Source organism: Anastrepha obliqua, chromosome 1 (genome assembly GCF_027943255.1).
Source record: "Anastrepha obliqua isolate idAnaObli1 chromosome 1, idAnaObli1_1.0, whole genome shotgun sequence".
NCBI lineage: Eukaryota > Metazoa > Arthropoda > Insecta > Diptera > Tephritidae > Anastrepha > Anastrepha obliqua.
In genome coordinates, this window is record NC_072892.1 from 77003968 (window position 1) to 77031338 (window position 27371).

The 27371-nt window shown below is 36.4% G+C and overlaps 1 protein-coding gene across 6 annotated transcripts in view; it reads right to left on the reverse strand.

The window, feature by feature from the left end:
• Positions 1 to 239: 239 nt before the first annotated feature.
• Positions 240 to 27371, reverse strand: part of LOC129249334 (mothers against decapentaplegic homolog 7) — a 43562-nt gene continuing 16430 nt past the window's right edge. For all 6 annotated transcript variants that reach the window (XM_054889135.1, XM_054889144.1, XM_054889099.1 and 3 more), the window contains 6 exons: positions 17239 to 18649; positions 13351 to 13404; positions 4337 to 4411; positions 1380 to 1589; positions 1139 to 1289; positions 240 to 1068 (listed from right to left, as the gene is read on the reverse strand). In XM_054889135.1, the coding sequence (XP_054745110.1) occupies positions 903 to 1068; positions 1139 to 1289; positions 1380 to 1589; positions 4337 to 4411; positions 13351 to 13404; positions 17239 to 18154 (1572 nt within the window). In that variant the 5' untranslated portion in view covers positions 18155 to 18649 and the 3' untranslated portion in view covers positions 240 to 902. The remainder of the gene's footprint in view (positions 1069 to 1138; positions 1290 to 1379; positions 1590 to 4336; positions 4412 to 13350; positions 13405 to 17238; positions 18650 to 27371) is intronic.

A 27371-nucleotide genomic window follows, 5' to 3' on the forward strand; every position in this document is an offset into this window, starting at 1 on the left:
TGAAAATGGGTCATGTTTTTCAAAAACATTTTTTATACGATTTGGCAATCAACACCACGATTATTACTTTCGGTCATTGTGGGTAAACCCTTACCCTTACCCTTACCTTACTGCCTTATGTTTGTCTGTGTATGTATGCATGGACAGCAACATATATATATTTGCCAGATGTTCGCTTCTGGCAATATATATACTTCTTCTCTATGTACATATGTATGTGAATTCTATAGTTTTAAAAATACATTTAAGCAATTGAGCCTTTTTTATTTTTATGATTCTTACTAGAACTGCCTTAGGCATTTATTTTTTTTCTGCGTTTGCTTTTCTTTGCTACTTAAGCATAATTCAAGTATACACACATTTTCAGACACTATGCATTCTTAACGCTAATCATCTGTATCAGTTTGAATTGGGCACTAAAAAGCGATCAACGCTCGCAATTCTTGAAATATACTATTTTTTCAACACAGCTTACTAAAATATAAAACGTACTCAAAAAAATCTTAACTATTGTAAGTTTTTGAATCACAGGATTTCCCTATCTTAATTATCTTAATTCTTTCGTGGTATCGATATTCATTGTCGGTATCGACAGCTTCGATTTCTCCACGAACTTGATTGCTACGATATTAATTACATATGCAAGAGCTTAATTTCATGAAATTATGTTTCAGCTAAATTATCTCATGCTAGACCGCTGTTTGTTCAATTTCTGTGGCCGATCGTAACAATTTATATCTTATATCGACCATTCCATAGTTGTTGGGTGAGGTACGACGTCGCAGCAGTAAATTTCTCCACATTCTGGATTGTGATATAATTATTGGCGAAGATTCCTTGGCTTGACTTCCTCACATATAAGTTTTAAAATCCAATTTTAAAGTCCCAATCGATAAGGGGTGTCACCGTTGACTAAAAGAAATTTCAAGCCAACATGGGCATTTCATAATATCTTGCCGCTTGTAGTGTTCGCCCCATCCTTTTACAAAACTAATGCAGATGCTTTGCATGTTTATTGGACCCGCTTCAGCACCAGGAAATTGTGAAGAACAGTTAAGTGATTGAGCCCTAAGGGACGATAAAAGAAATGGTTAGTTAAAATTATTTCCATATGTTGTAGTTATTTATAATATTATACCTATTATTATCGAAGGCTTTCAGACAGTCTCCTGGTGCCACTTTATAAACACATGTTAAACTTTCATTCAAAGTCGGTGATAAAATAAAAACTGGTGCCTTAGACCGGTTGTAAAGCCAAACACCATCAGATTCCTGACTTAGTATCAAACCTAGAAAAAATTTATTAAGAATAAATATAGTATGTGTATTTAGGTATTTATGAGTGTACTTAAATAATTGAAGTATTCCTCTAAACTTACCTAAGCCAATTTTCTGTCTTGTGTTTTCAACGCCCTCTCGAGATGGTGTACCCTTTTTTGCAGCTAATTCCATTAAGCACATATCCTGACTCCACTTACAATCACTTGAACCTTCTGCATAAATGTTCACAAAGGGCTTTTGCACGCAATAACGATTTCCAACACGCTCATTCAGCTCCCAGTATGCCACTTGACACCAAGATTGTCGTTCTAAAAAAACATGGTGAGAAAATACGGTGAAGATTATAGCTGTGTGTTTGTCTATTGGACTCAAGGCTAAATCTATAACTACAGTAGATTATAAGGGATTATTCGAGTTACGTCGCACGATTTTTTAAAGTATCACGTTAGATGTGAAGTTCCGGAAACTTTGGTTGATGTAACAAATAGACATATGCATATATGTATACCTAAAGGCTCCGGTTGATGAAAGCAGTCTATGTCTATACGCGCGATAATTTGAGCAAAAATGAATGCATTTCAATGAAACTTCTTACACATATTACCCTTTGTCAATTGCCTCGCCTCCGGCCATGCAACGGCTATTTTCAAAAAAGAAAAAACATGGTAAGAGGCAAAATTACGCAAATTTGGTATAAATAATGACCCCAAGAAAAGCAATTCGTAAGTACAGTTTTGAAAAATGGGTAGTGCTACGCGCACTTTTGGGCAAATATGTGTTCGAGTATATCGATAACTTTATAAAAGTCTTCCAAACTTGGTGCATTTCATTATTATTGAGATCAAATAAAATATAAAATTTTATATACTAAGGTTGAATTTCCGTCTGCCCCTCTGATGTCAGAAGCTATATCACTCAATATCTATGAACTTGTTTGATTTTAAAAATTAACAGCCGCCGCCTCACAAACTTGTTTTTTTGCTAAATTTGTCTTGCTAAGGACCCATAAGAAAATATAATGGTGTATAATTTCGGATTTCTTCCCTTTATCAAATTAACTTAAGGGGGGACCCTCATTTATCGGGTCAAAAAAATCGATTTTTTGGAAATAATTTTAATCTATTCTACAACTATTTAAGAATATACTTTCAAAATTTCAAGTCGATATCTGTATTTTTGAAGGAGTGACAAAATTTTTAACAGGACGCGACGGGTGGCCTGATCGCCTGTATCCAAAACTTTAAACGAGTTTTTCTCGAAACATCATTTTTCGATTTTGTGTACACAATTGAGAACGCTGTATTGAACCAATCAGGCTTTACAATAGCTCATTTTAAAGATAATTAAATTGTTTTCAATGTGACATTAAGTGTTTTTAAAAAAAAAAAGATTTTCATATTTTTTTGTAATTTTAAAGTCAATTTTTATGCATGAAAAATCACTTTTAACATAAAACTGGGTAAAAAATATAAATTTCGATATTTTTTTTTTAAATCAAAATGTCACATCGAAGGTATTATCCTAAAGTTTTAAAAAAAATTTGGTTTTTTTATTTCAGAAAAAAATTCAGAGCGCTAGAATGTACACAGATAGAATGAGGTGCCATGGACGAGGTGTATATTTCCATACTTAAAATGTTTTTTTTCTTCTCCGAAAATTTTTGTAGACAGTCAAGACATTTATTAAAGTACTTTATGAATTACAAAACGTTTGAAGTTATTTTACCTGAGAAAAAAATTCCCAAAAATGATGCATTTTTCGACCGTCTAAATGAGGGTCCCCCCTTAAGATTCCCCTATGAAGCCGAAATAACACTAATTGCTGACATGTTTACAAAACATGAGGTAATTATTAGAGTTGCAAAAATATTTTCCAATATATAAAAACATTATTTTTTATATTATATTATTACATATTACGACTTCGATTACCCAATTTGTGTTAGCTTGTTTGGGCTCTGCTCGGTCAAATAAAATTTTTCATGTGAAAACCACAAAAAGATTCGTGACTGACGAGCATGGTATAAAAGAAAAAACTCACGCCAAATACGTAATCGGTCAAACGAACGAGTTAGCAGAATTTCGCTGAAATACGTTACTTTCTTCCCGACGCTATATGTATATATGGAGATATGTATACTTATATAGGGTGGGCCATGTAAAATTTGCTTTTTGAATCGGCTATAAAAAAAAAACTAATCAATATTTTCTTAAACTTTTTTTTTTTATTTTGAAGATTGAACATTGCCATTTATGAATAAAAAATAATATCGTTAAAATGACTGCCACAACTGGCTTTACAGTAGGCCATTCGATCAACCCAATTTTTAAGCACATTTTCGATTGTTTGGGCTTCAATTTCATGAATGGAAACTTCGATTTCGTGTTTTAAAGCATCAATCGTCTCTGGATGGTTCGCATAGCATTTGTCCTTAACGGCTCCCCACAAAAAATAGTCCAACGGGCTTAAATCACAGCTCCGAGGCGGCCAATTGATATCGGAATTTCGACTGATTATTCGGTTTTCAAAAACGGTGACTGACAGCTGAGACTTTCCTGAATGTTTACCCATAAAGGCAACCGAATGCGAAAGATAAACCAAACAATAAAAAAAAACCAAACGATGATAAACACTAGTTTACACGTATAACGAAGCTCGATAAAAAGTGATTTTTAGGGATTTGTAGTTAAAAAATTGTATTTCCTGTTTATAAAAAGGGGTGAAAGATCATCAAGATCACTAAGATAATTAATGCATATTAATGATAATTACAAATAAAAGAAGTGCACACTGGCTAATTTCTACCTATCACACAAACTCGTTGATAGGTATATAAACAACATATAAAAGTGGCAAAAAAAATCATTCACATCCCCAATATGAATGTATTGACACGTTTTCCTATACCTAAAAAAATACCGGCATACATATGTACATACATATGTAGATTAAACATATATATTTTAGTTCCTGTACTTTAACTATTCCATTTCCATCATCATACCTTATACAAATTTATAAATACTCGTACGTATTTAAAATGTAAGGAACTTACCTTCACTATCAGTCATTTTGCCTATTTTGGTTGAAATATTGTTGTTGTTGCATAAAATTTCGGTGCAGTCTTCGTCTGTAAAAAACAAATATTATTCACTAAAGCACAATTTTTTGTTCTAAAATACGCTGAAATATGTATGTATATGCAAACACATCCACATGAAACATAAAAGATACGAAACATTCGACGGTTTGTCGTTGACTGCCGAGGAGCTACCCTTATTAACAGCGACCATTATTAAAACAATTTCCCATCACTTGGTGGTAAATGTCAGCAGTGGGGGACGATCCCAGGACCTACTGCCCATGCCACCGCTGCCTATAAATATTTATCTTCAATTGCTTTTATTAAATACAATTGCTCACAGAATTGAGTGATCATCTTATTTTTAACCATTTTTTGTAAACAAACTATACACTGAACCTTATCCTCTACTTTTTATGGAGTTTTTAAAATCTAATGCAAATACGTAGATACATGTGTGTACGTAAACATCTAAACTTTGAAGTATATTTTGTGCACAAAATTTAGTGTACTTACATTCTGTAAAAAAAAAGAGGTTGTCTGTAAAGTCGGTTTACTGACGATAGTTTAACGTGACAACGTCATAAGAAAATACTGATGTAATGGTTGCAATTTTTAAAACAAAATTTTAATTTAATGTCCATATGATTGTATACATCTTTACATATAGATTTGTTCTTTTTGTTTGCAAATTGCGCGAAATTGTATATATGCATGTTTATATGTATTGGCATAGGACATACATATGTATAGTATATATATATATATAATTGGCGCGTACATATGTACATATATTAGTCTATGAAAATTGCACCAAAGTATATGTATGGATGCATGTTTATATACATATGTACATATATTAGTATACAACATATCTTATAAGGTATGTGGTAAATATTACCATAAATTTTTTCCTTCATATATAATAATAAATTAATAATAAAAACATTAAAACAACAGTTATTATTAACAACTAGTCGTCTCTAATTACACAGGCCTGCGAAATTTAACTTTTTTCAGTTTCTAGAATGGCTGTACTTGTTTCTTGTAGTTTTTTATGCGCTGAAAACGAATCTGACCTCCAAAATGCTCCATCACGTCAGGATTTTTGGTAAATGAAGCCTAAAAGGTCAAAAAATGGCCATTTTAGCCATTTTTGATACTTTTTTTTGGGATAGAAAATTTTTTTTTTCAATTTTCGACGAAAAGGTCGCATAGTACAACTCTTTAGCTTTAAAACCCATTTTTTTAAATTATTGTACGATTTTTTAAAAAAAAGTTATGACATTTTGAAATTAACAGTTTCAGTTACGCCAATAGACGTTATACCCAACGTATACGTTTTCAGCGCATAAAAAACTACAAGAAACAAGTACAGCCATTCTAGAAACTCACCCTCGCAGGACTGTGTTATTAATTCGGTAAGGTTGATGATGATACACTTGGTTTTATTTTAAATTTTTCAAGTAAATCACGCAAGATAACGACACATTTTTTCGTGCGTGCAGCCGGCTAAACCGAATTATAAGACGTTATCACGTCAAAAATATCGGGAATTGTTCATTTAAAAAGCGCGCGTTACACATATCTCTAAATTTTTTTTGCTGGAATTTTAGTACAACTGTCCTCTTTAGTATTGCAGAGTATGAGCTTGATCTGTCTATTAGCTTGTTATTGGCATTTGATTATATCAGTCAACCGCTGGTGTGCTCTGCGATTTTCACTATGGATAAAAATATCGAACGAAGAATTTGTCTTAAATTTTGTGTTTTGAATAGGTTGTTTTCGTATGCCGAATCGTTGAAAATGTTGCAGAAAGTCTATGGCGAGTTATGACAGTGATTTATCAAAAACACGGGTCTACGAGTGGTATTAGGCTTTTCCAGAAGGCCGAGAAGTCGTGGAAGAGTGAAAATCATGCTACTCGTTTTCTTTGATTATCATGGTGTTGTGCACTCGGAATCTCGCATACGTTCCAAGTAGTTCTATGGTAAATAAAGAATATTATTCAGAAGTTATGCGACGTTTGAGATATTGTTCGTAGGAAACCATGATAACGCACCGTCTCACAAAGCTCATTTTGTGAACACTTTTTTGACCAAAAACTCGACAAATTTTATCACACACCCACCGTATTCAACGGATTTTGCTCCCTGTGACTTTTTCTTTTTCCCAAAATTTAAATTGCCCCGCTTTGAGTCCATAGAGGTCATTAAGGAGAATTCGCTGAAGAAGCTGAAGAAGATCTCTTCAAACGCGTTTAAAAGGTGCTTTGATGACTGAACTAATCGTTGCCATTTGTGTATTGCTTCGAATGGAGCCTAAGAGCTTTTTCTTGGCATACATACACTCGGAGATTTGCCATTGCCTGCCGAGGGGCAACCGCTATTAGAAAAATGTTTTTGACGTGATAACGTCTTATAATTCGATTTAGCCAACTGCACGCACAAACAAATGTGTCGTTATTTTGCTCAATCGTCGTTATCTTGCTTATACGTCGTTACCTTGCTTGAACTGCAAGCGAGAGCGCGGAACGAACGACAAAAACCACAATCGGCCCCGCGTTCGGAACGTTCGACATCTGGCTCTCTCCTATTTGAGTGAGCATCTATATGCGCATATGTATATAAATTCACATATTTGTATTTGCATATGCCTTCTTCCTGTGTGCATGGTAATGAAATTTTTCTCTGTTGAGAATAGGAGATGGGAAAAGTAGGAAATGAAAGGGGGTGTTTCAAGTGTAATGTGTCTTGAAAAAGGCAAATCGATGATGTTGCCTCTTAGTGTTGTTGACTTATTAACGTCTGATGCACAATCGAAATTGAACATATCTTTCATGAATTTGATAAATGTTTCGTCATTTTCCACGTTTGTGTAAATGTAACTTGACCAATTCCATTGCGATTCCATTTACCTCCTTCTCTATATCCATACAAAATATCTATCAAACAAATAAAATTAAAATTTTGTTTTGAAAATTGCAACCATTACATCAATATTTTCTTATGGCGTTGTCACGTTAAACTATTGTCAGTAAACCGACTTTACAGATAACCTCTTTTTTTATTAATTTAGGTTTCACCGAGATTCGAACCAACGTTCTCTCTGTGAATTCTGAATGGTGATCAGCAACCCATTCGGGTTGTTTTGTGCGCAAAAATGTTACCCAATACGAACAACCGCAAATGATTATGAAAAACGATGTCACCCAGAGGTCTGCTTTGCGGAAAGCAGTACTGAAGTACAATGAAGAAGTTCGGATTTTTTTTACGAAGGTCAAGGTTTTAATATTTTGGCTGAAAGTGGCAAGTAATTTATCGAAATGTTTAAAGCGACTTCAAATAAAATTTCCTGTTTTCAGGTTACTGCAGTAGAATTTAACGAGGAGTTCTTTTTAACTGTTTCATGCAATGCAAAATGCAAAATGTGGAAATATTTCGCTTATTTAGAAATAAATTTTAAAATTTAATATTCTGATTTTTTTGGAAATAATTAGTATAGGAAAAATATTCCTTCCTAATATTCCATAGTTTTCTTCTGTCATTTGATACCCATTATACTGCGTGAAACTGAAACTGAAGTCATGTTTGCGTTTTTTTTATTTTTATAAAAAGCTAAGGAATGATTTTTACATGATACAGTCCTCTAATGGATACCGATCAGTTCAACAGTATTGCCCCTAATCTACAGAATTTGCTATACCTACTAGAACAGTGTTTTCAAGAACAATGTTTTTAACTCCATTTGTAAATAACTTTAAGCCACATTCTGCTCAAGAATGAATGTCTGTCAAGTACTATAGTCCACACCAACCAAAATTACGTAAGTCTTAATCTTATCAAAAATCCGAGGCCACAGAGAGCAGATATCACATATTAAACACCATTTTCTCCGAAAACGTCCAAAAACTAGCACGATGAATGATCTGGAATTTTCAAAATACCTTCAAGTAGCCATCAACAGAAAAAAAAACAAACAAAAACTAAAACACTCTCACAATGGTAAATATGTAAACACCATCAAACCAACGGTCAAATGGTCCCCCGCAAAATCGTTGAAAATATCACATATAAACGAAGGCAGATCTCCTACAATTATTTAACATCACACATACATAGATATCTAAATTCCTTGCATCGGGTGTTTTTAGGTTTCACAGTTGGGATTGGTAAATTGTGTTGACATTTCTCTTCAGTATGGTTTGACAAGTCAACATTAGTCGCTAACGCCAGAACAACGCTTCCAAATTGTAGAAATACTCGTATGCTTTGAAAAAATTATATCTGTTCATGAAGTTCGTAGAGCGAAGTGTCGAAGATGATGCCGAAATCTCGATTCATCGTCGTTATCAACTCGTTAGCCTTTGTCTTTCAACTACGTGGAAAATTTTACGTAAGGATCTGGGCTTATTTGCCTATCGTTTGCGTCGCATTTTTGCTGATTTGTATTTAATATTGAGATTTATTAGAAAAGTTTGTAGATTTATTCGTAGTTTTGCTAGGTGTATTTAAATGTAACAAATAATAAATAATTTAACAAAGAACCTTATTAACATTATATTATTTTCAAAATGTCTTATTAGAACCTTACATACTATGCACATATTTGTTTAAAAAGAGGCGTAATAAAACTCGAATTTTATTAACTGTTAGCGGGATACACGCCCATTTCTTTTTTTAGGCTTATCATTCCCACCAAATATGAGCAATTTTACTTTATTTTTAACAGAGATCTCAGATTTTTTTTTAAATTACCTCGTATCCAGGAACGGAATTTCAGTTTTACCGTATAAAAATGGGGTGTGGTTTTTATTCGATCTAAACAATATCTATTTATGTCAATTTTAAGTGAGGTGGAGAGCAAGGCAAATACCAAGTTTGGACGAGTTTTATTAAGTTCTTGTTGAGATAAAGTTATTAACGAGAATTTTGTTTTTTGTCAACAGTGTGCCAAAGTCTTGTGTTATAAAGAGAAATATGTGTACCAAGTTTCAAGAAACTGTGTTCATTTTTTACCAAGCTGTCGTGCGCATGGACGGAGATACATGGCTAAATTGGCACCTTTATTCATTCCGAACCTTTTGGTATATACATATACGCACATATATATACACCGATCTCTTAATGCTGTTACATACAACCGTTATGTGAACAAAATTACAGGGTCTGGCACTCGAAGTGTAACTAATTCTTCTCTTCTTCTTAATTGGCGCGATAACCGCTTACGCGATTTTAGCCGAGTTTAACAAAGCGCGCCAGTCGTTTCTTTCTCGTGCTAATCGGCGCCAATTGGACACACTAAGTGAAGCCAAGTCCTTCTCCACCTGATCTTTCCAACGCAGAGGAGGCCTTCCTCTCCCTCTGCTACTACCACCTGGTACCGCATCGAATATTTTCAGAGCCGGAGCGTTTGTATCCATTCGGACGACATGACCCAGTCAACGAAGCCGCTGGATCTTTATTCGCTGCGCTATGTCTATGTCGTCGTAAAGCTCATACAGCTCATCGTTCCATCGTCTACGATATTCGCCGTTGTCAACGTGCAAAGGTCCAAAAATCTTACGCAGAATCTTTCTCTCGAACACTCCAAGCGTCGCTTCATCGGATGTTATCATCGTCAAAGCTTCTGCGTCATATGTTAGGACGGGCATGATTAGAGCCTTGTAGGGTGTTAGTTTTGTTCGTCGAGAGAGGACGGTACTACTCATTTGCCTACTTTGTCCAAAGTAGCACATGTTGGCAAGAGAGATTCTACGGTGGATTTCAAGGCTGGCATTGTTATCGGTATTAATGCTGGTTCTTAAATATACGTAGTATTTTACAACCTCGAAATCATCACTGTCCACAGTGACGTGGGTGTCGATACGCGCAGACTGTTTGTTTGATGACAGGAGGTACTTCGTTTTGTCCTCGATCACCACCAGACCCATTCGCTTTGCTTCTTTATCCAGTTTGGAGAAGGGAGAACTAACAGCGCGGTTGTTAATGCCGATGATGTTAATATCATCGGCATACGCCAACAATAGTACGCTATAAAATATTGTGCCTGATCGATTAAGTTCTGCGGCTCGTACGATCCTCTCCAACATCAGGTTAAAGAAGTCACACGACAGCGAGACACCCTGTCTGAAACCTCGTTTGGTATCAGAAGGCTCGGAGAGGTCTTTCCCAATTCTGACGGCGCTACTGGTGTTGGGTAATGTCATCTTGCATACCCGTATTAGTTTTGCGAGGATATCAAATTCAGGCATCACGGCATACACGAAACTCCTTTTCGTACTGTCGAATGCAGCTTTGAAGTCGACGAAAAGATGGTGTGTGTCAATTCTCCTTTCGTAGGTCTTTTCCAAGATTTGGCGTATTGTGAATATTTGGTCTATGGTAGACTTTCCAGGTCTAAAGCCACACTGATAAGGTCCAATCAGTTGGTTGACGGTGGGCTTCAGCTTTTCACACAATACGCTCGCTAGAACCTTATAGGTGATATTTAGAAGACTAATCCCGCGATAATTGACACAGATTGCAGGATCACCCTTCTTATGGATTGGGCAGAGCACAATTAGGTTCTAATCGGTAGGCATGCTTTCATCCGACCATATTTTGCATAGAAGCTGATGCATGCACCTTACCAGCTCCTCGCCGGCATGTTTAAATAGCTCAGCCGGCAGTCCGTCAGCGCCCGCGGCTTTATTGTTCTATAGCCGCGTTATCGATATTCTCACCTCGTCATGGTCGGGTAGCGGAACGACAATTCCGTCGTCAACGATTGGGGTATCGAGATTCTCACATGCTCTGTGACATGCGCAGCTATCTCTGTTTTACAAATTCGAGAAGTGTTCCTTCGATAATTTAAGTATGCTCTGGATGTCAGTCACCAAATCGCCGTCTTTGTTCTTACGGAAAACGCCCTAGTCTTAAAACCTTCTGTGAGATCGCCGCACTTTATGGTATAATTTTCGGTCGTTGTTCCTATTTACCAGCATCTCTAGCTCCTCACGGTCACGTATTTCGGTCTCTCGTTTTTTCTTTCGGATAATACGTCTCTCTTCCTTTCTTAGCTCACTATAGCGGTCCCACATGGCTGACGTTGCGCCCGATCGCACGACGACATTTCTCGTCGTACCAACTGTTTTTTCGGGCTCGCCGGAATCTGATTTCTGGCTGTCTGTTATGATTGCAGCTTTTCGATGTTGAACATTCTTCGCGTAGGTAGATGTACGTTTTTGCTGCACAGAGACGTGTGCGCAGTTTGGCTGCAACGAGATTATGATCCGAGTCGATGTTGACTCCTCGGATCGTACGTACATCTAATATACTAGAAGTGTGTCTTTCATCTATCACAACATGATCGATCGGGTTTCGTGTTGTTCGATCAGGAGACAGCCAGGTAGCTTGGTGGATCTTCTTATGCTGGAATGTGGTGCTGCAGACTACCATGTTTCGGGCCCCGGCGAAGTCGATCAGCCTCTGTCCGTTACCGGATGTTTCGTTGTGCAGGCTGAATTTTCCGACTGTGCAACCAAAAAATTCCCTCCTTACCCACCCTGGCGTTGAAGTCGCCAAGCATGATTTTTATGTCGTGACGGGGGCTGCGCTCATAGAAAGTTCCAGGCGTTCATAGAAGGAATCTTGGGACGCATCGTCCTTCTCTTAAAAAGTCGGGATTTGATGCGGATTATTGCGCGACGCTCGTCCACCGGAGTGAACGACAGTACTTGGCGACGAAGTCTCTCTGCCACATCAAATATGACACTGAATTTGTGCTCCTTTACATGGCAGCTGTAGTAGACGTCACAAGGTCCTAGGTTTTCCTTGCCTTGCTCCGTCCATCGCATCTCTTGAATGGCAGGACATCAACCAGCCGGGCAGAGGCACCTTCCTCATTAAGGGACCGAACATTCCAGGTGGTTAGGTTCCGAATGAAGTGTACCTTTAGCAGGCAGTATGAATAGTGAGTGCCGTCTATGTGACGGTATCTTGAAAGATTATGAAAGACTTTATTTTATAAGATAGTGTCAGAGTCGAGCTGTTACAAAAATCGTCTTTTATCCACCAAGACTCTGAATCAAGTTATTACAAACAATCCTATATAGTCCAAAGGTCTTAACAAAAGTAATCGGATTTAATCGCTTACCACACCACTAACGTGAAAAACTACGACGACCCGAATAAATAATTCATTACGATTTGATAATGCCATACAAATATCCTAAGTCCCCTCCAAAAGGCAAGCCCTTGTATGCCGAAGGGCTAACGCTATTAAAAACTCTAAAACTATGATTTGATATTTCATGACCAAAGTGAGTGCAAACGAATACGAAATTGCACAAACTATTAAACCATGGTGACTGCTACGGAATGGAGCTGATAAAAACTGATAAGTGTTTTCTTTTCTCGAAAAAAATGTCATCTCATTTTATGGCAACATTAACATTAAAAAAATTTCGATGGCATACCAATTTGTTGTCTTTGTGTCTTTTCCAGGATTTGACAAAATCTGGTTTGTGAAAATCGTGCGTTCGTATGTCTGAAGCCAAACTTATAAAACTCAATCAGATGCTTAATGCCTTCTCTGCTAGGAACATTCGCTAATTCAGACCAATAAATTTCTCAAAGGGCTCTCAAAAGATTTTTTCACCTGCTGCACCAAGTTCAATTCTGAGTATTAACATGGAAATATAGGATTAAACCGATGTTGGTGGACTCCACAAGTTCGATCCACTTCCCCAGGATGAGGGGGGTAAAAATATGTTGAGCAAATAGTACAGAGTTCGCATTTATCTTGACAACTGAACATTTCACGCTCGGGCAAAGTAAAGTGAGCTAATTAGGCATGGCTTCCCACCAGTTCACAAACGTGTTGCTCAAGGCCTCCTTTTGGCTCTTATGTAGGGTTTTCTATGTAATGTTTTACTTTTAATTACCACCTTACTGTTAGGCATCTCTAGTTTAACTTAGACAAATTTCGAATCTATTTAGAATTACCTTCGAACTTCGATCTGGGCACTCCTTGCATTTGGTATGGTGGAGGTGCAGTATCTGTAATAAAAGAATAAACCCAATTTTATATAACATCAATACTAGAAGTCATAAATTTAAGCTATGTATATATTATTAAAATGTAATTAACTACTTGAATTTGTACAAAAAGTTTTTTTATAATACACGTTGCACCTGTATAGGGTCTGTAAATAATAAATATTTTGAAGAGAACGATATTTCAACTGTAAATCATCGTAATGCATTTTTTCAAGAGCTAAACAATTCGGATATGCTCAATTAGTTGTAATATTTTATGCCTCATACATTTTCTGTAAAAAACCGCATTCAACATAAAATTTATCTCTGCAATAAAAGTTTTTTAATTGACATAGCGGTTCGTACTTAATAATTTACTTCATGTATTTTTTTCCACTTTTCAATTAGTGCAAACAAAATATTTTATGGGAAGCAACAAAAATATCACATATGTAGTAAACACATATATTACATATATACATACAATATTTCAAAAACTATAACTATGTACAAATATTGGGTGGGGGGGGCGTTTTTACCGAAAAATAAAACAAAAAACCAATTTGTTGATGCCGTTCCCCCAAAAATCGTTCGGTCTGTGGTTAAATAAGTTGTTGAGCCAGTTTTTAAGGACCTCTTTGTTATCGAAGGTAAAGCCCTTCATATGGTTTGACAGGGAGCGAAAAAGATCATAATCGGTCGGTGCAAGGTTCCGAGAATGCGGCGGACACTGAAGGACCTCCCATTCGAGCTCTTGGAGTGCGGCTTTGACGACTTGTGCAACATGGGGCCTGGCGTTGTCGTGAAGGAGTGTGGTTTGACTACTTCGATCAGGTCTTTTCAGGTCGAATAGCCTCATTCACGCGGTGTAGCTGGGCAATGTAAAGCTCCTTGTTGACCGCGACATTCTTTTCGAGTATTTCCCAGTGCACCATGCCCTCCCAGTCCCACCAAACACATATCATGATCTTCTTTGGATGAAGATCCGGCTTCACTCTCGGCTTTGGCGTATTTCTTGGAACCACTCACTCTTTTCTTTGCTTCATATTGATATATAGGCACCATTTCTCATCTCTCGTGACGATTCGGTATAAAAAACGCTGTTTATGAGCACGTGTTGCTCTTTGTTCTTTTCTTTCAATTTACAAATGTTTCGACTGTTCTGTGCCGGTTAGCACGAGAAAGAAACGACTGGCGAGCTTTGGATAAAATCGGATAAAATCGTCATGATACAAATCAGTCAATGAGAAATCTTGACAGCCCCTAAAAAATGTGGGCGTAAGGTTTTTTGTTATATACATACATATTATATAATATATACTTGGCAATGTTGTTATAAAGCAAAAAGAGTGGCAAATGGAGATAATTGAAGTGCTCATAAAGCTCCAAAAATGGAGGTAGCAAAATGCATTGTTTGAAAGGCACTGTAGTTGAGTCCTCTTGCGAATGCTGGCCGCAAGACTGAGGTACCAAGGGAAACTTGGAGGCTAGAAAGCATCGGGAAGACCTGGAGCGAATTAAAGTTGTCAAGAATCGCACAAGATGGTGCGTAGGCGTAGTGTATGCCTATGTCTCAAGAGAAATTAAGGACCGGAAAAAGTCTTGCCACAAAAAATCACTCATAAGATGGAACTGTACAGTGATATTCTTTGGTTTAAAACTACAAGTTTGCGCTTAACTCAATGTCAATATTTAGTGTTCTGTTAAGAGCCGCCGAAGCAGCAAGAGTTGATGCGTAACTACCATTCGGTGATGACCGTGTTTGAAGCCACGGACATATAACACCAAATGATAGAAAATGTTTTTTCTAATACGGTTAGCCCTTGGCAACCAATGACAAACCTCCGGGTATATTACTGTATTGTAAAAGCTCCTCATAAAAAACCATGTGCCATTCGAGGGCGGCATAAAAATGTAGGTCCTTCCATTTGTGGGAAAACATCACAACACACACTAAAAATTGGAGGAGGAGCTCAGCCAAACACCCAACAAAGGGTGTAAACGGAATTATTATTATTATGTTAAATAAAACATATTTTATTAAAAACATTTCAAGGGAATAAAGTTTCATATTTTTCAATATTAACTATTTAATCCATTAATTACTTAAGATTGGCGCGTATACCCCTTTTGGGTGTTTGACCGAGCTCCTCCTCCTGTTTGTGGTGCGCGTCTTGATGTTGTTCCACAAATGGAGGGACCTACAGTTTCAAGCCGACTCCGAATGGCAGATATTTTATGAGGAGCTTTTTCATGGCAGAAATACACTCGGAGGTTTGCCATTGCCTGCCGAGGGGCGACCGCTATTAGAAAAATGTTTTTCTTAATTTTTGGTGTTTCACCGAGATTCGAACCAACGTTCTCTCTGTGAATCCCGAATGGTAATCACGCACCAACCCTTTCGGCTACAGCGGCCGCCAGAATTAATAGTCTAATTAAATTTTATTACGTAAATATTGTCATACGCCTTGCGTAAATATTGCATATCGTCCCCTTTCTGTGTTAACCTCGTATCTACAAAATCATAATTTTCAGTAAATCGATAAAAATGTTTAGAGTTACTTAACTTCTATGAAAAGTTATAACTTATTTGATACGATACTTACAGTAGATACGAGGTTTTTGAATTCGAACATGTAGATACGAGAAAAATCGATACGCTCTGAAAAAAATTCTATAATCATTATGAACATTGTATGTTTTGTTTTACGTAACAGGAGTGCTAAGGAGTGTTTTTCACTAAAAATCTCAATTTCGAAAAAAATGAAGTTACAAGGTTAACACGAAAGGGGACGATATATCTTATGAGAATAAAATAAGGAAAATTCAACACTTCCACAAATTATATATTAATTTGTACAAAATATATATAAAATTTCTACAAACAATATATATTGAATATAAAAAATAGAATGATTTATATCCAAATTTTTGTTACAATTAAAGTTTTGGCACAACTATTTTGACTCTCTTTTCGTAAAGGGTAAAAAATGCCACAGAAGTTATATTTGAACAACTTAATATCAACATCCGGCATACGCATGCATTCAAATGAAGGTATTTGCAGTGCTATTTTTGTTGTAATATGAAACAAGACAAATGGATACACCAATTTTTATAAAATTTTCAGCATATATAATAGTAAATAGATTTTAACCACTACAGTATTCGTGCACACTCATTTAAAAGAATGCATCAAACGCAACACAAGTACGAAGTAAAATACAATACAAAAAATTTAGATTTTTCTAATGCATATATACCTATATAAATACTAGGCGCTTACACCCTTTTTGGGTGCTGGGCCAAGCTCCTTATCCTATTAGTGGTGCGCGTCTTGATATTGTTCCACAAATGGAGGGACCTACAGTTTCAAGGCGACTCCGAACGGCAGATATTTTATGAGGAGCTTTTTCATGGCAGAAATACACTCGGAGGTTTGCCCTTGCCTGCCGAGGGGCGACCGCTATTAGAAAAATGTTTTTTTTTCATTTTAGTGTTTCACGGAGATTTGAACCTACGTTCTCCAAATTCCGTATAAGTGTCACACACCAACCCATTCGGCTACGGCAGTCACCCTTTTTAATGGGAGAAATACACTCGGAGGTTTTTCATTACCTGCCAAGGGCGGAAAAAACTTTTTCCAACATTTGGTGTCTCACGCCTGGAGTTTTGCAACCGGGCACTTCCGAACCAACTCATTCAGTTCGGTGGCCGCTTACATCCTAACTATACATGATAATGACGAAGAATGCCAATTTTTAAGAATATTAGTTATGGTTGTTGCAGCTAAGAATTCTAGTTAGAATTACATTTGAAAGAAATGTTTTTTAAGGTTTTTTAATAATAATTTACCTGTTTCGAGAACTCGATACCAGTGCAAAGGGTTGCAGCAAACATACATAGGATGGCGGTCGTTTGAACAGCTCGGTAATCGTTTCAGCTCCGTTGCATCTCTCAAATTTTGCCAAAAAAACAGTCGACATACAATCACGTACGGCTCTTCTTTGTAAATTAAGGATTTTTTTAGTAGAATACAACACGAAGTGTTGACGACCGACATTTCTTTGCGGCTTTTTACCGCATCCAGTAATGTGGCTTGCTGTTGCCAATTCAACATTTTCATAAGCTTTCGAAAAGTTTGTTGGAACTTTTGTTGACCAATAGCTTCTTTGTCGTTTTGATAGAAAGCGTTCGATATCGAATTGCTTGCGCGCGAGTCTGTGGACAAACCACTGCCGCCACAACAATTCCGCAGCATATTTACTGTGGCAGCAAATGTTCCTGCTGCTGTTGTTGTAGCCGCTGTTGCAACCGTCGTCACTTCTGACATCGCCAGGGTTGAGGCCGACAGATTCTTTAGACTCGATTGAAGGGAACGATGGGATAATCTCGCTAAGTGATCCGAGGAGCGATTGGGGTTTTTGTTTTTTTGAGCTTTTACCCGTATGTAGGAGGCGACGCTCATACCGTCGCAACTGCTTCCATAACTGCAACCACTTACGGAATCGTTCGCTTTCTGTTCGAAGCTTACTTCCGTAGACGAACCAGAGTATTCGAGATTGGATGTCAGTGTGCTCGATGTAATCGTGGAATTGCAAAATGAACTCTGGCACTGAAGTGAGTTCCGGTAGTGATGGCTCGCTAGAAGGGGGTGTTGATGTTGATGGGCATGCGGCTGTTGTGGCTCCAAATTGTTTATCCCATCGAAATTTCTTGACAGGTTTTTTGACGCATAACGCCATAGTTCCTTCTCCTTTGGAAATAGCATGGAGGGACATAAAATGTTTTCGGAACATTTATTTTACTTACTGTATTAACATTATTTAATCTGACTGATCTATTAAATTGGCTGCTGTCACTGCTTTGCGAACCAAAACGCTGTTCAACAACAGCACAAACAAAAGCACACACGCAAACACGATTGAAAGCAAAACGATTGGCCCTTTAAATTTCGAGACAAATGGCGTATCTACACATGTATGTTTGTTGACTTTATTTGCTTGTCACTCCTGTGTATTTTGCTTAGCTTTTAGATGTCCGTGCTGAATATTTAGAAAACAAAAGCTCTTAACTTTAACTGACTTCTGTTCACGAATATTTTCTTTGATATCAAATATAGTTGTGTTTTGTTTACTATTAGTTCATTTATATATTCGAGTAATAATATATGTATGTATTTATCACTTCAATTAATATTATGATATGTTGAGAGTTTTGCATTTTTTTGTTTTTTAGAAGAATCCATTTTAAAAATTCGTTTATTCTGAAATAGAAAACGGAAAATTATTTAAATAGTATAAGTAGTTTCAAACAAGCAAATATTAGCTTAGCCACAGACTAATTAATAATTAACCTCCCCAAGATCAAATAAAATGTCAATTTTAGTAGTTTGGAATATCCTATTCCCTTAAGCACATATCTATGCCTCTTTAATTTTTCTTGTATTGGAGAGGTGAGTTTTCCGATGTAGAAGATCGAGATGCACGAACTTAAAGTAATTATAATCTCATGTACGGCCCCAAGTTTGCAAAATTTCATGCATAAAAATTAAATTGGTGTTGATCTACTTTTGTAAGCCCTTGTAAGAAACTCGAATACACTCTCTTTTAGGTTCAATTGATGACATTGTCGACATGACTGCTTCATATGTTGGTCAAGTACTTGTACCATAATACTATTTCTGTGTAATTTTATTGCGTTTGTGGTACTTCTCATTAGAGGCAGACAATTACTAATTAAGATTACTAAATTTGGCCTTTAAGAGTATCGATAGGGTTTGAAATTTCAGAAACCACCTTAACGACTCCTATAGGAAATTGATGCACTACTTTGGAGCCGTTCATAAATTAAGTGACGAAAATGAGAGAAAGAAAAATACAAGTCGGTTACATATTTTTCAGACAATCCAAAAAACCGTGGCCCCCACCGTAATAAACATAATCAACATCAATAGAGTATTTTTTCACAAAATCATTCGCATTAAAGCAAACTGAATCAAACTGAGTTCTTTACATTGCTAGTTATTATACGGGGTTTTCGGTGGCAGAATTAGGTCTTAACCTAATATCTACACCTTCTACTAAATGTGTCTTAACATCTTTCCATTTTTTGTGTTGACTTTGTCTCGTTTTCTCATTTGGGCACATTCCTGCCCTCACATTTCTTTTCCAAAATGGCACCCAGCAAACCAGATCGCTGTATTCGCCTATGTAAATGGCGCGGAAAAAAACTATAGTAACTTATGTTAAAACAGTGATGACAAGAAATTCGGTAAAACAGATATGTTTTAACAGTGAAATTCGCTGCTCCCAATTGAAATTTATTTAAATTTAAAGTTTCTCCCCTAACCGCTGAACGTATAGGCAAGGAGGGGATCGCGTTAGCTTTGTTATTCGTGCGGGATATTTAGTCATGATGTCGCGGTGTACGTGTGAACAACTTGCGTTCGCAATAGAAGCGTATTTCAAAGCCAATGATTCGGGAGCAACGCCTCGTCATAGATTTTGTTCACTTTACAATATTCGGCCTTTACGTGATGCCCCAAGTTAAGATGTGATTTATGGGTGTGAAGGTTTTGGGCAACAAGTTCGGTGACAAACAGTCCACGGTTAGGGTCCTATCGAGAACAAATGAAAATATTAAACTAGTCACAAGCTTGCATCATAATCCGTGACAGTCCGTGCTCAAGAAAGCGGCTGCCCTGGAACTTTGAAAAACGATTGTGCACGAAATATTGATGAAGACATCACCTGTTCAAATTTCAAATCGCGCAAGCGCTTAAATCTAACGATTAAAATTTGCGTAATTCTGCGAGACAATTTTGAAGCGATATCTTACGGTAAACACTGCCTCTTGGAGTGATGAAGTCTATTTTCATTTAAATGGCGAGTACATGCGCAAAATTACCATTATTGGATACCTAAAGCACAGAACCCACTATTAAAACATCAACAGGAACTACACAGTCCCAAAGTGACGGCCTATTATCGCCGAATACTGAACAATTGTTTTCTACCCATAATGAGAGAACATCCTTCCTTTAGTACACACACTTGGTTTCAAAAAGAACAGTTCTGCACATTATTGAAAGCTTTATGCATTAAAACCGTGTGGTAAATAAGGGACGTCAGACTTAAAATAAAATTTTTACAGAGAAAGATTGCCAGTGGTTAGTGCGCCAAGTGAAGAAAAATCCACACAGAAACCCACCAAAGCTAACTGAAATGACCTAAAAGGATTTAGGTAAGACTTGCTATACAGAAACTGTTCGAAAAATACTGAGGAAGCAAATTTAAATCGGAGAATATCCCGTAATAAACCTTTCGTAAGTGCAAGAAATAAAAGTAAGAGATTGCGGTTTGCGCTTGACCATCTAAATAAGACTGCAGCAGGAGGTCCGTTTGAAGGACAGTACCTTTTGCAGACGAGTTAAAATTAAACTGATTTAATTTTATATAGCATGAACCCAATACGGAGCTCAAACCCCAAAATTCCTGAGCTACTATAAAACACGGCGTTGGCAACGTTATGATTTGGGCATGCAGGTCATCAAATGGAGTCGGACATTTGACCTTTGCCTAAGAAACAATGAAGAAATATGTTTCTTTAAAACTTCCTTAAGCACAAGTCATAAATAATACAAGCATGGTTAATATTTAAATGTCCCCACGTTCTTGAAACTCCCGGTTTTAAAGACAATTATAAGAAAATATGACAACCAAATCAAATCTGATCTTAAAAAGGCGATACTTGAAGAGTGAAAAATTGGTTTACTCCATGCCACGCAGACTTCAAGCTGTAATTGATAATAAAGGATACCCACCAAATTACTAAGTACCTTAAAATTAAGAAAAATTGAAATAAATAGCTGCTCGTTTTTAACTGTATCATGTAAGCTGTGGCGTGAATTCCCTGTACGTTTTTTTTTTTTTTGTATTTTATGTTGAGAAATGAAATAAAACAAAGTAAATAAAATATCTGCATATTCTGTTTTCCATTCTCGCAAAATATTACGAAATATAAAACACTTTACTAAAGAATCGTATCTGTATCAAATAAGGTGTGAATGACTGTATGTGCATATATGTATATGTAAGGTTAAACTAAATTATGCAATAGTATAGGTACATCGGCCGCGGTAGCCGAATGGGTTGGTGCGTGATTACTATTCGGAACTCACTGAGAGATCGTTGGTTCGAACCTCGGTGAAAGCAAAATTAATAAAAGCATTTTTCTAATAGCGGTCGCCCCTCGGCAGGCAATGGCAAACCTCCTAACAGAAGTGTACGCGCCAATTATTTATTATTTTTTTTTTTTTATAGGTACATTTTTTTTTAGTTTGATTTGTACAAATTTTTAAACAATAAAAGCTTACTCAGTTCGATTGAATGAGTTGATGTATTTGTAAATATTAAAGAAGTAGATTTCAACGCGAATTAATTTATACCACATTGCATAAGTAAATTAAAACAAGTACTTTTTCACGTTCGATATTTTAAATTTTATGAAATTCCGCGGTTTGGATTAATCAATACATCGGGATCCCGGGTTTGGCATTACTCAGTATGTGTATATATTAAAGCATTTTGGGCACAACTGTTGCAATTCCATTAATACTGTCAATTTTAAAATTTGTCAAAACCCGCACTGCTTATGTAAAAGGTTCTGATGCTTTTATTACAATAAAAGTCCATCAACCTTCTGGCATTGGTGTTTTGAAGTACACCTTAATATACTTATGGTTAGGTCTGAATATCATTTATTTACGTTTTCTTAACTATCATTTTTCAAAAAGTATAGTGCTAGCCTAGGGGTAAAATTTCCGAAGACAGATGACATAACGTCAGCGCAATATCATCAGTGGTTTATCGAATCCCGTTTTCCGGTCCATCTGTTATTTGTGGATTCTTTAGCATATGTACTATTTGTAAATCTTTCCTTATAAAAAATTTCAAAATATAAATCGGACTCTTCTTGGACTTCTTACCTTATGTTCACGCATGACAGCTTTCAATTACAGCTCTATAATAGCGATGCAAAAATAACATAAATTCGAAATATGTTGGCGGTCTTGATGGCACGCCCGATATTTTGCTTACCACTTCCTCAGGTATTTTCAATGTTTACCCCTCCTAGTGAAAAACCTTATCGTAAAGACTATCAGACAGCCGTTCAGGGATATATATACATTAGGGTGGTCCAAAAATGCATGGGAAAAAATTTATATTAAAATTTTTATGCTGCCGCCCCCCATAATGGTAAAGAATGAAAAATAAAAAGACCCGTATTTTTTTTTTTTTTAATCAGACCATATTTAATGGTGCCGCCGGGGCTTTGAAATATCCCATGTATTTTGCATGGGAAAAAAATACTTTTTCGTAGATTTCATGTAAAAACCTGGAAAATGAATATATTTTAACCGGATACCTCAGTTTCTCTTCATAATTGGTCAGGGAATAACAACCAATTATGATATAATTAATTTTTTTGTATTAACTATTTTTTATAGAACCCCAAAAAGCCCCCATAAAACGAAAATCTAAGAAAAAATCGAAAAACAATATTTTATATTACTTTTATGAAAATAGTTAATACAAAAAAAATTAATTATTTCATAATTGGTTGTTATTCCCTGACCAATTATGAAGAGAAACTGAGTTATCCGGTTAAAATATATTCATTTTCCAGGTTTTTACATGAAATCTACGAAAAAGTATTTTTTTCCCATGCAAAATACATGGGATATTTCAAAGCCCCGGCGGCACCATTAAATATGGTCTAATTAAAAAAAAAAAAAATACGGGTCTTTTTATTTTTCATTCTTTACTATTTTGGGGGGCGGCAGCATACAAATTTTTTTTGGACCACCCTAATATACATATTGTATATATATAATATAATTGCCGCGTACACCCGTTTTGGGTGTTTGGCCGAGCTCCTCCTCCTATTTGTGCTGTGCGTCTTGACTTTGTTCCACATATGTAGGGACCTACAGTTTTAAGCCGACTTAGAACGGCAGATATTTTTATGAGGAGCTTTTTCATGGCAGAAATACACTCGGAGGTTTGCCATTAGCTGCCGAGGGACGACCGCTATTAGAAAAATGTTTTTCTTAATTTTGGTGTTTCACCGAGATTCAAACCAACGTTCTCTCTGTGAATTTCGAATGGTAGTCACGCACCAACCATTCGGCTACGGCGGCCGTTCAGGGATATACATATTTATAAAACTGTAGATCAATTTGTAGGGCGATATTAAGAAGCAAACTTTAATTGAAGGAGAAACTGGGTCCACCCACTCATATCAAAGGATCTACCAGCCAGTTACATAAGTATAAGTAAACGCTTTAAAACATTTTATTTTAGATCCGATAGTATTTTCGCAGCCTTACATTGTAGATAGCAAAAAAAATACATTCTAGGGGTTTATCGCCCTCTGCGTCTGTCCTGTGACAGTCGATTTTTGTATCTTGCAGTGCGAAAAATAGGATACGAATGGAAAGCAAAGAAAACAATTGCCCGGAAACCACTGAGATTTCTTTGTGAGCATATTTTTTTAAAAATTTATGATTACTGAATTTCAGGCAAAGAAGAACGCAATTCCGCGAGATATGCTTTTCACATTTTCATTTCTTTTTTTGTGATCAGTGAATCAGCAAAATTATAATCGTTCAGGGGTAAGTGTTTTTTTTCCAATTTCATAAATTTTTATTGAAATCGTAATCATTTCATTTTAGGGCCTTCTAACAATAATGAAGAAATAGTGAAGAAATGTTTATGGTTCGAAAATACAAAGAGATCAAAAGTAAGTATAGCGAATCAAAGATAAATTTGGCATAAATATTTTTCAAAGGCGGCCGCCGTAGCCGAATGGGTTGGTGCGTGACTACCATTCGGAATTCACAGAGAGAACGTAGGTTCGAATCTGGGTGAAACACCAAAAAAATTAAGAAAAACATTTTTCTAATAGCGGTCGCCCCTCGGCAGCTAATGGCAAACCTCCGAGTGTATTTCTGCCATGAAAAAGCTCCTCATAAAAATATTGCCGTTCGGAGTCGGCTTGAAACTGTAGGTCCCTCTATTTGTGGAACAACATCAAGACGCACATCACAAATAGGAGGAGGAGTTCGGCCAAACACCCAAAAAGGGTGTACGAGCCAATTATATATATATATATATATATATATATATATTTCAGAGACAATGTCTTTTCAGAAGCATTCTAAGAAACTTATGTTTTTCGGAGTGATACCATAAGCTTTGCAACTAGGCAAGTGCAAATAATTCATTTTGAGGTACGCCGCCATTTGCAAAAATTGTAAATCTTCCGATAGAGTGATTAATTTTTTCGCCGCCTGTCCCCTGAGTATTTAGCGGTATCCGAAGGGACTGATGAAAGACGGACAAAGGGTAATGCGGAAGTTGCGGTTGCCTTTCTGCATTGCGAGTAGAATGGGCTGGGACTACAAGTTCAAAATTGCTTTCGCCAGCAATAATTATGGTGCTCCAGAAGTTCTCATCCATAGTTATTTAGTCTCCTGCAAAGTCCAATCTGGCAGTACGAGTTTTGGCACTGATAAGTGGCGTGTTGCGGACTATGCGTCAATGGAAATTAGCTTCTCTTAGGACTTATCGGACGGTTTCAGGATGGCACCTTCTTCCGAAGTATTTTTAATTCATTTCTAATTGTTAGAGCACATTCAGGACAATGCAGTTAATTATTTAGTTTTGTGCCATGTTGCTGGAATGTTGGCCCCAAAGGACCTGAATTTCATGCAAAGAATAGAAGATTTCTAAGGCTGATTTCGACTGAACATTCATGAGTACGACGAGCGAGTGAGTAAAGAGCTATGAATGAATCAGGGCGTTTTCAGTCAAAAAAGAAGTCGATGTTCATGTATCGACTTTTATAGATTACAACCGTATCGCACACCACAAATTTTTGCCTTAAAGTCAGACAGTTAATAAGTACTATTATTTGGGCGGTTTAAGACGTTTATGTAAAGCCATTCGTCAAAAAATAAAAGATTTGTGAGAAAACAAACCACCGTCTCACAATGCCATCCCTGAAGTTTTGATCAAGAATGAAACGAAAACCATTCAACAGTCATCTAATTCACCTGATATGGTTCTCTGCGATTTTTTCCTGTTTGATCGAGTCAAAAAAACATTACGCGGAACATGTTTCAACAGCCGGAAGGAAGTAATGGAAAAATCGGAGACGACTCTGATGTCTATACGGAAAATAGAGTTCCAGAAAAGTTTCGAGATCTGGATGGGGAGTCATGTGAAGACGATAATATAACTTTTGAGGAATAAACTTCTATTTTAAATTTTCTGAATATACTCCGGGAACTTTTTAATCAAGGCGGTATACACGGTTACGGACAAAGGTTTACATGCACCCTCCATTTTCATTGGCTTGAGTCCAAAAAGTTGACTGAAAATTGTGTTAATACAGTTATATTTGAAACCTTTTTTCAATCACAATAAAAATCAACCTTTATGGGTAAGAAACCCAAAAACAGCGTTGAAAAAAGTTTTTAACCAGCATAACGACAACCTAATATTGCATAACTGATTGCTGCATTATTTTGGATGTTTCTTGCGCCACTCTAGGGGGGCGCAAAGTGACACCTCAACTTTGTATATTCAATGTATATTCAATCGCGATTTTGAACTTCAGTTTTAAATAAAGATACAAGAAGTCAGGATGGTCGATTCTGTAATTTGTATACTCGCCAGCGAGAAATGTCAGAAGTCGTGCGGTTCGTGGACATTTATTTGAAAAAAAAAAAAAAACAGTACAGGTGAAGGGAACCTTTCTTGGCTTTATTGAAATTACCGCGAATTTTAGAACAGTTAAAGAAAGACGAAATGAATTTTGAAGATTGTCGGTCACAGTGCTACGATAATGCTGCTGTAATGGCTAGGCCCAAAAATGGCGTGAATGATAAACTGACAGAAATAAATAGCCGTGCATTGTTTGTAAACTGTGACAATCACTCACTTAACTTAGTTGGTGTATATGCAGCAAAACAAAATGTAGCAATGGTCACTTTTTCTGGAACGATTGAAAGTCTGCATTTTTTTTTCGTGCAACACAACGTTGGGAAAAACTTAAGGAAGCTATACCAGTTGTCATGAAATCCAAATCTGAAACCAGATGGAGTGCAAACGTAGAAACAATAAATTGGATCAAACCATTTGGATCAAATTCTGGAAGTTCTTGAAGAAATTACCGAAGACAAGAATCAAACAAGTGAAACAAGAAGTGATTTTTGCTGGGATTTTTGAATAAAGTACTAATCCGCATTAACCGCGTTTAAAAGATGCTGCAAGATCCCACGATAAATTCTCACGATGCTACTGAAGATTTGAAGGCTCTTCAAAATTATTTCAAAAATGAAAGAGAGGCCATCGTTGATAGTTCACTCGACGAAAGGATAATTTTATGTCAAAAAGGGGACGTTGCAACTGAAAGACGCCGAAGAAGAATAAAAAATATGGATGATCGACTATTTCAAGAAATGAAAGCAAGATTCGTACGGTTGAATGAAATCAATGAAAAATTTGGATTCCTTTTCGATGTCAAAGGTCTTATTTATCAGGAAAAAGAATAAGAACTCAAAAAAAAGTGCAACGAGTTAGGTCAATTATTAAGTGCAGAAAGGGATGAAACTGAAAAAACTGATTTCGATGATATTATAAATGAATTCGCGTCAAAAAAGCAAGAAAAGTACAACTGTAATTTTTGCAAAGCTTCCAGATCAGTAACAAGTTAGTTCAAGATACATATATTATTGTAACGATGCGAGATCTTTCAATCAATAATTTAAATCTAACCTTAAACGTGTTACGTAATTATTTGAAAGCAGCATCCTGAAGTAATAAATTATCTTGAAAATGCAAATTTAATTTCCATTCTTTAGCATTATGATGGTGAAACAATTACGAAGTAGTTCTCATTAAATTATCATACAATTT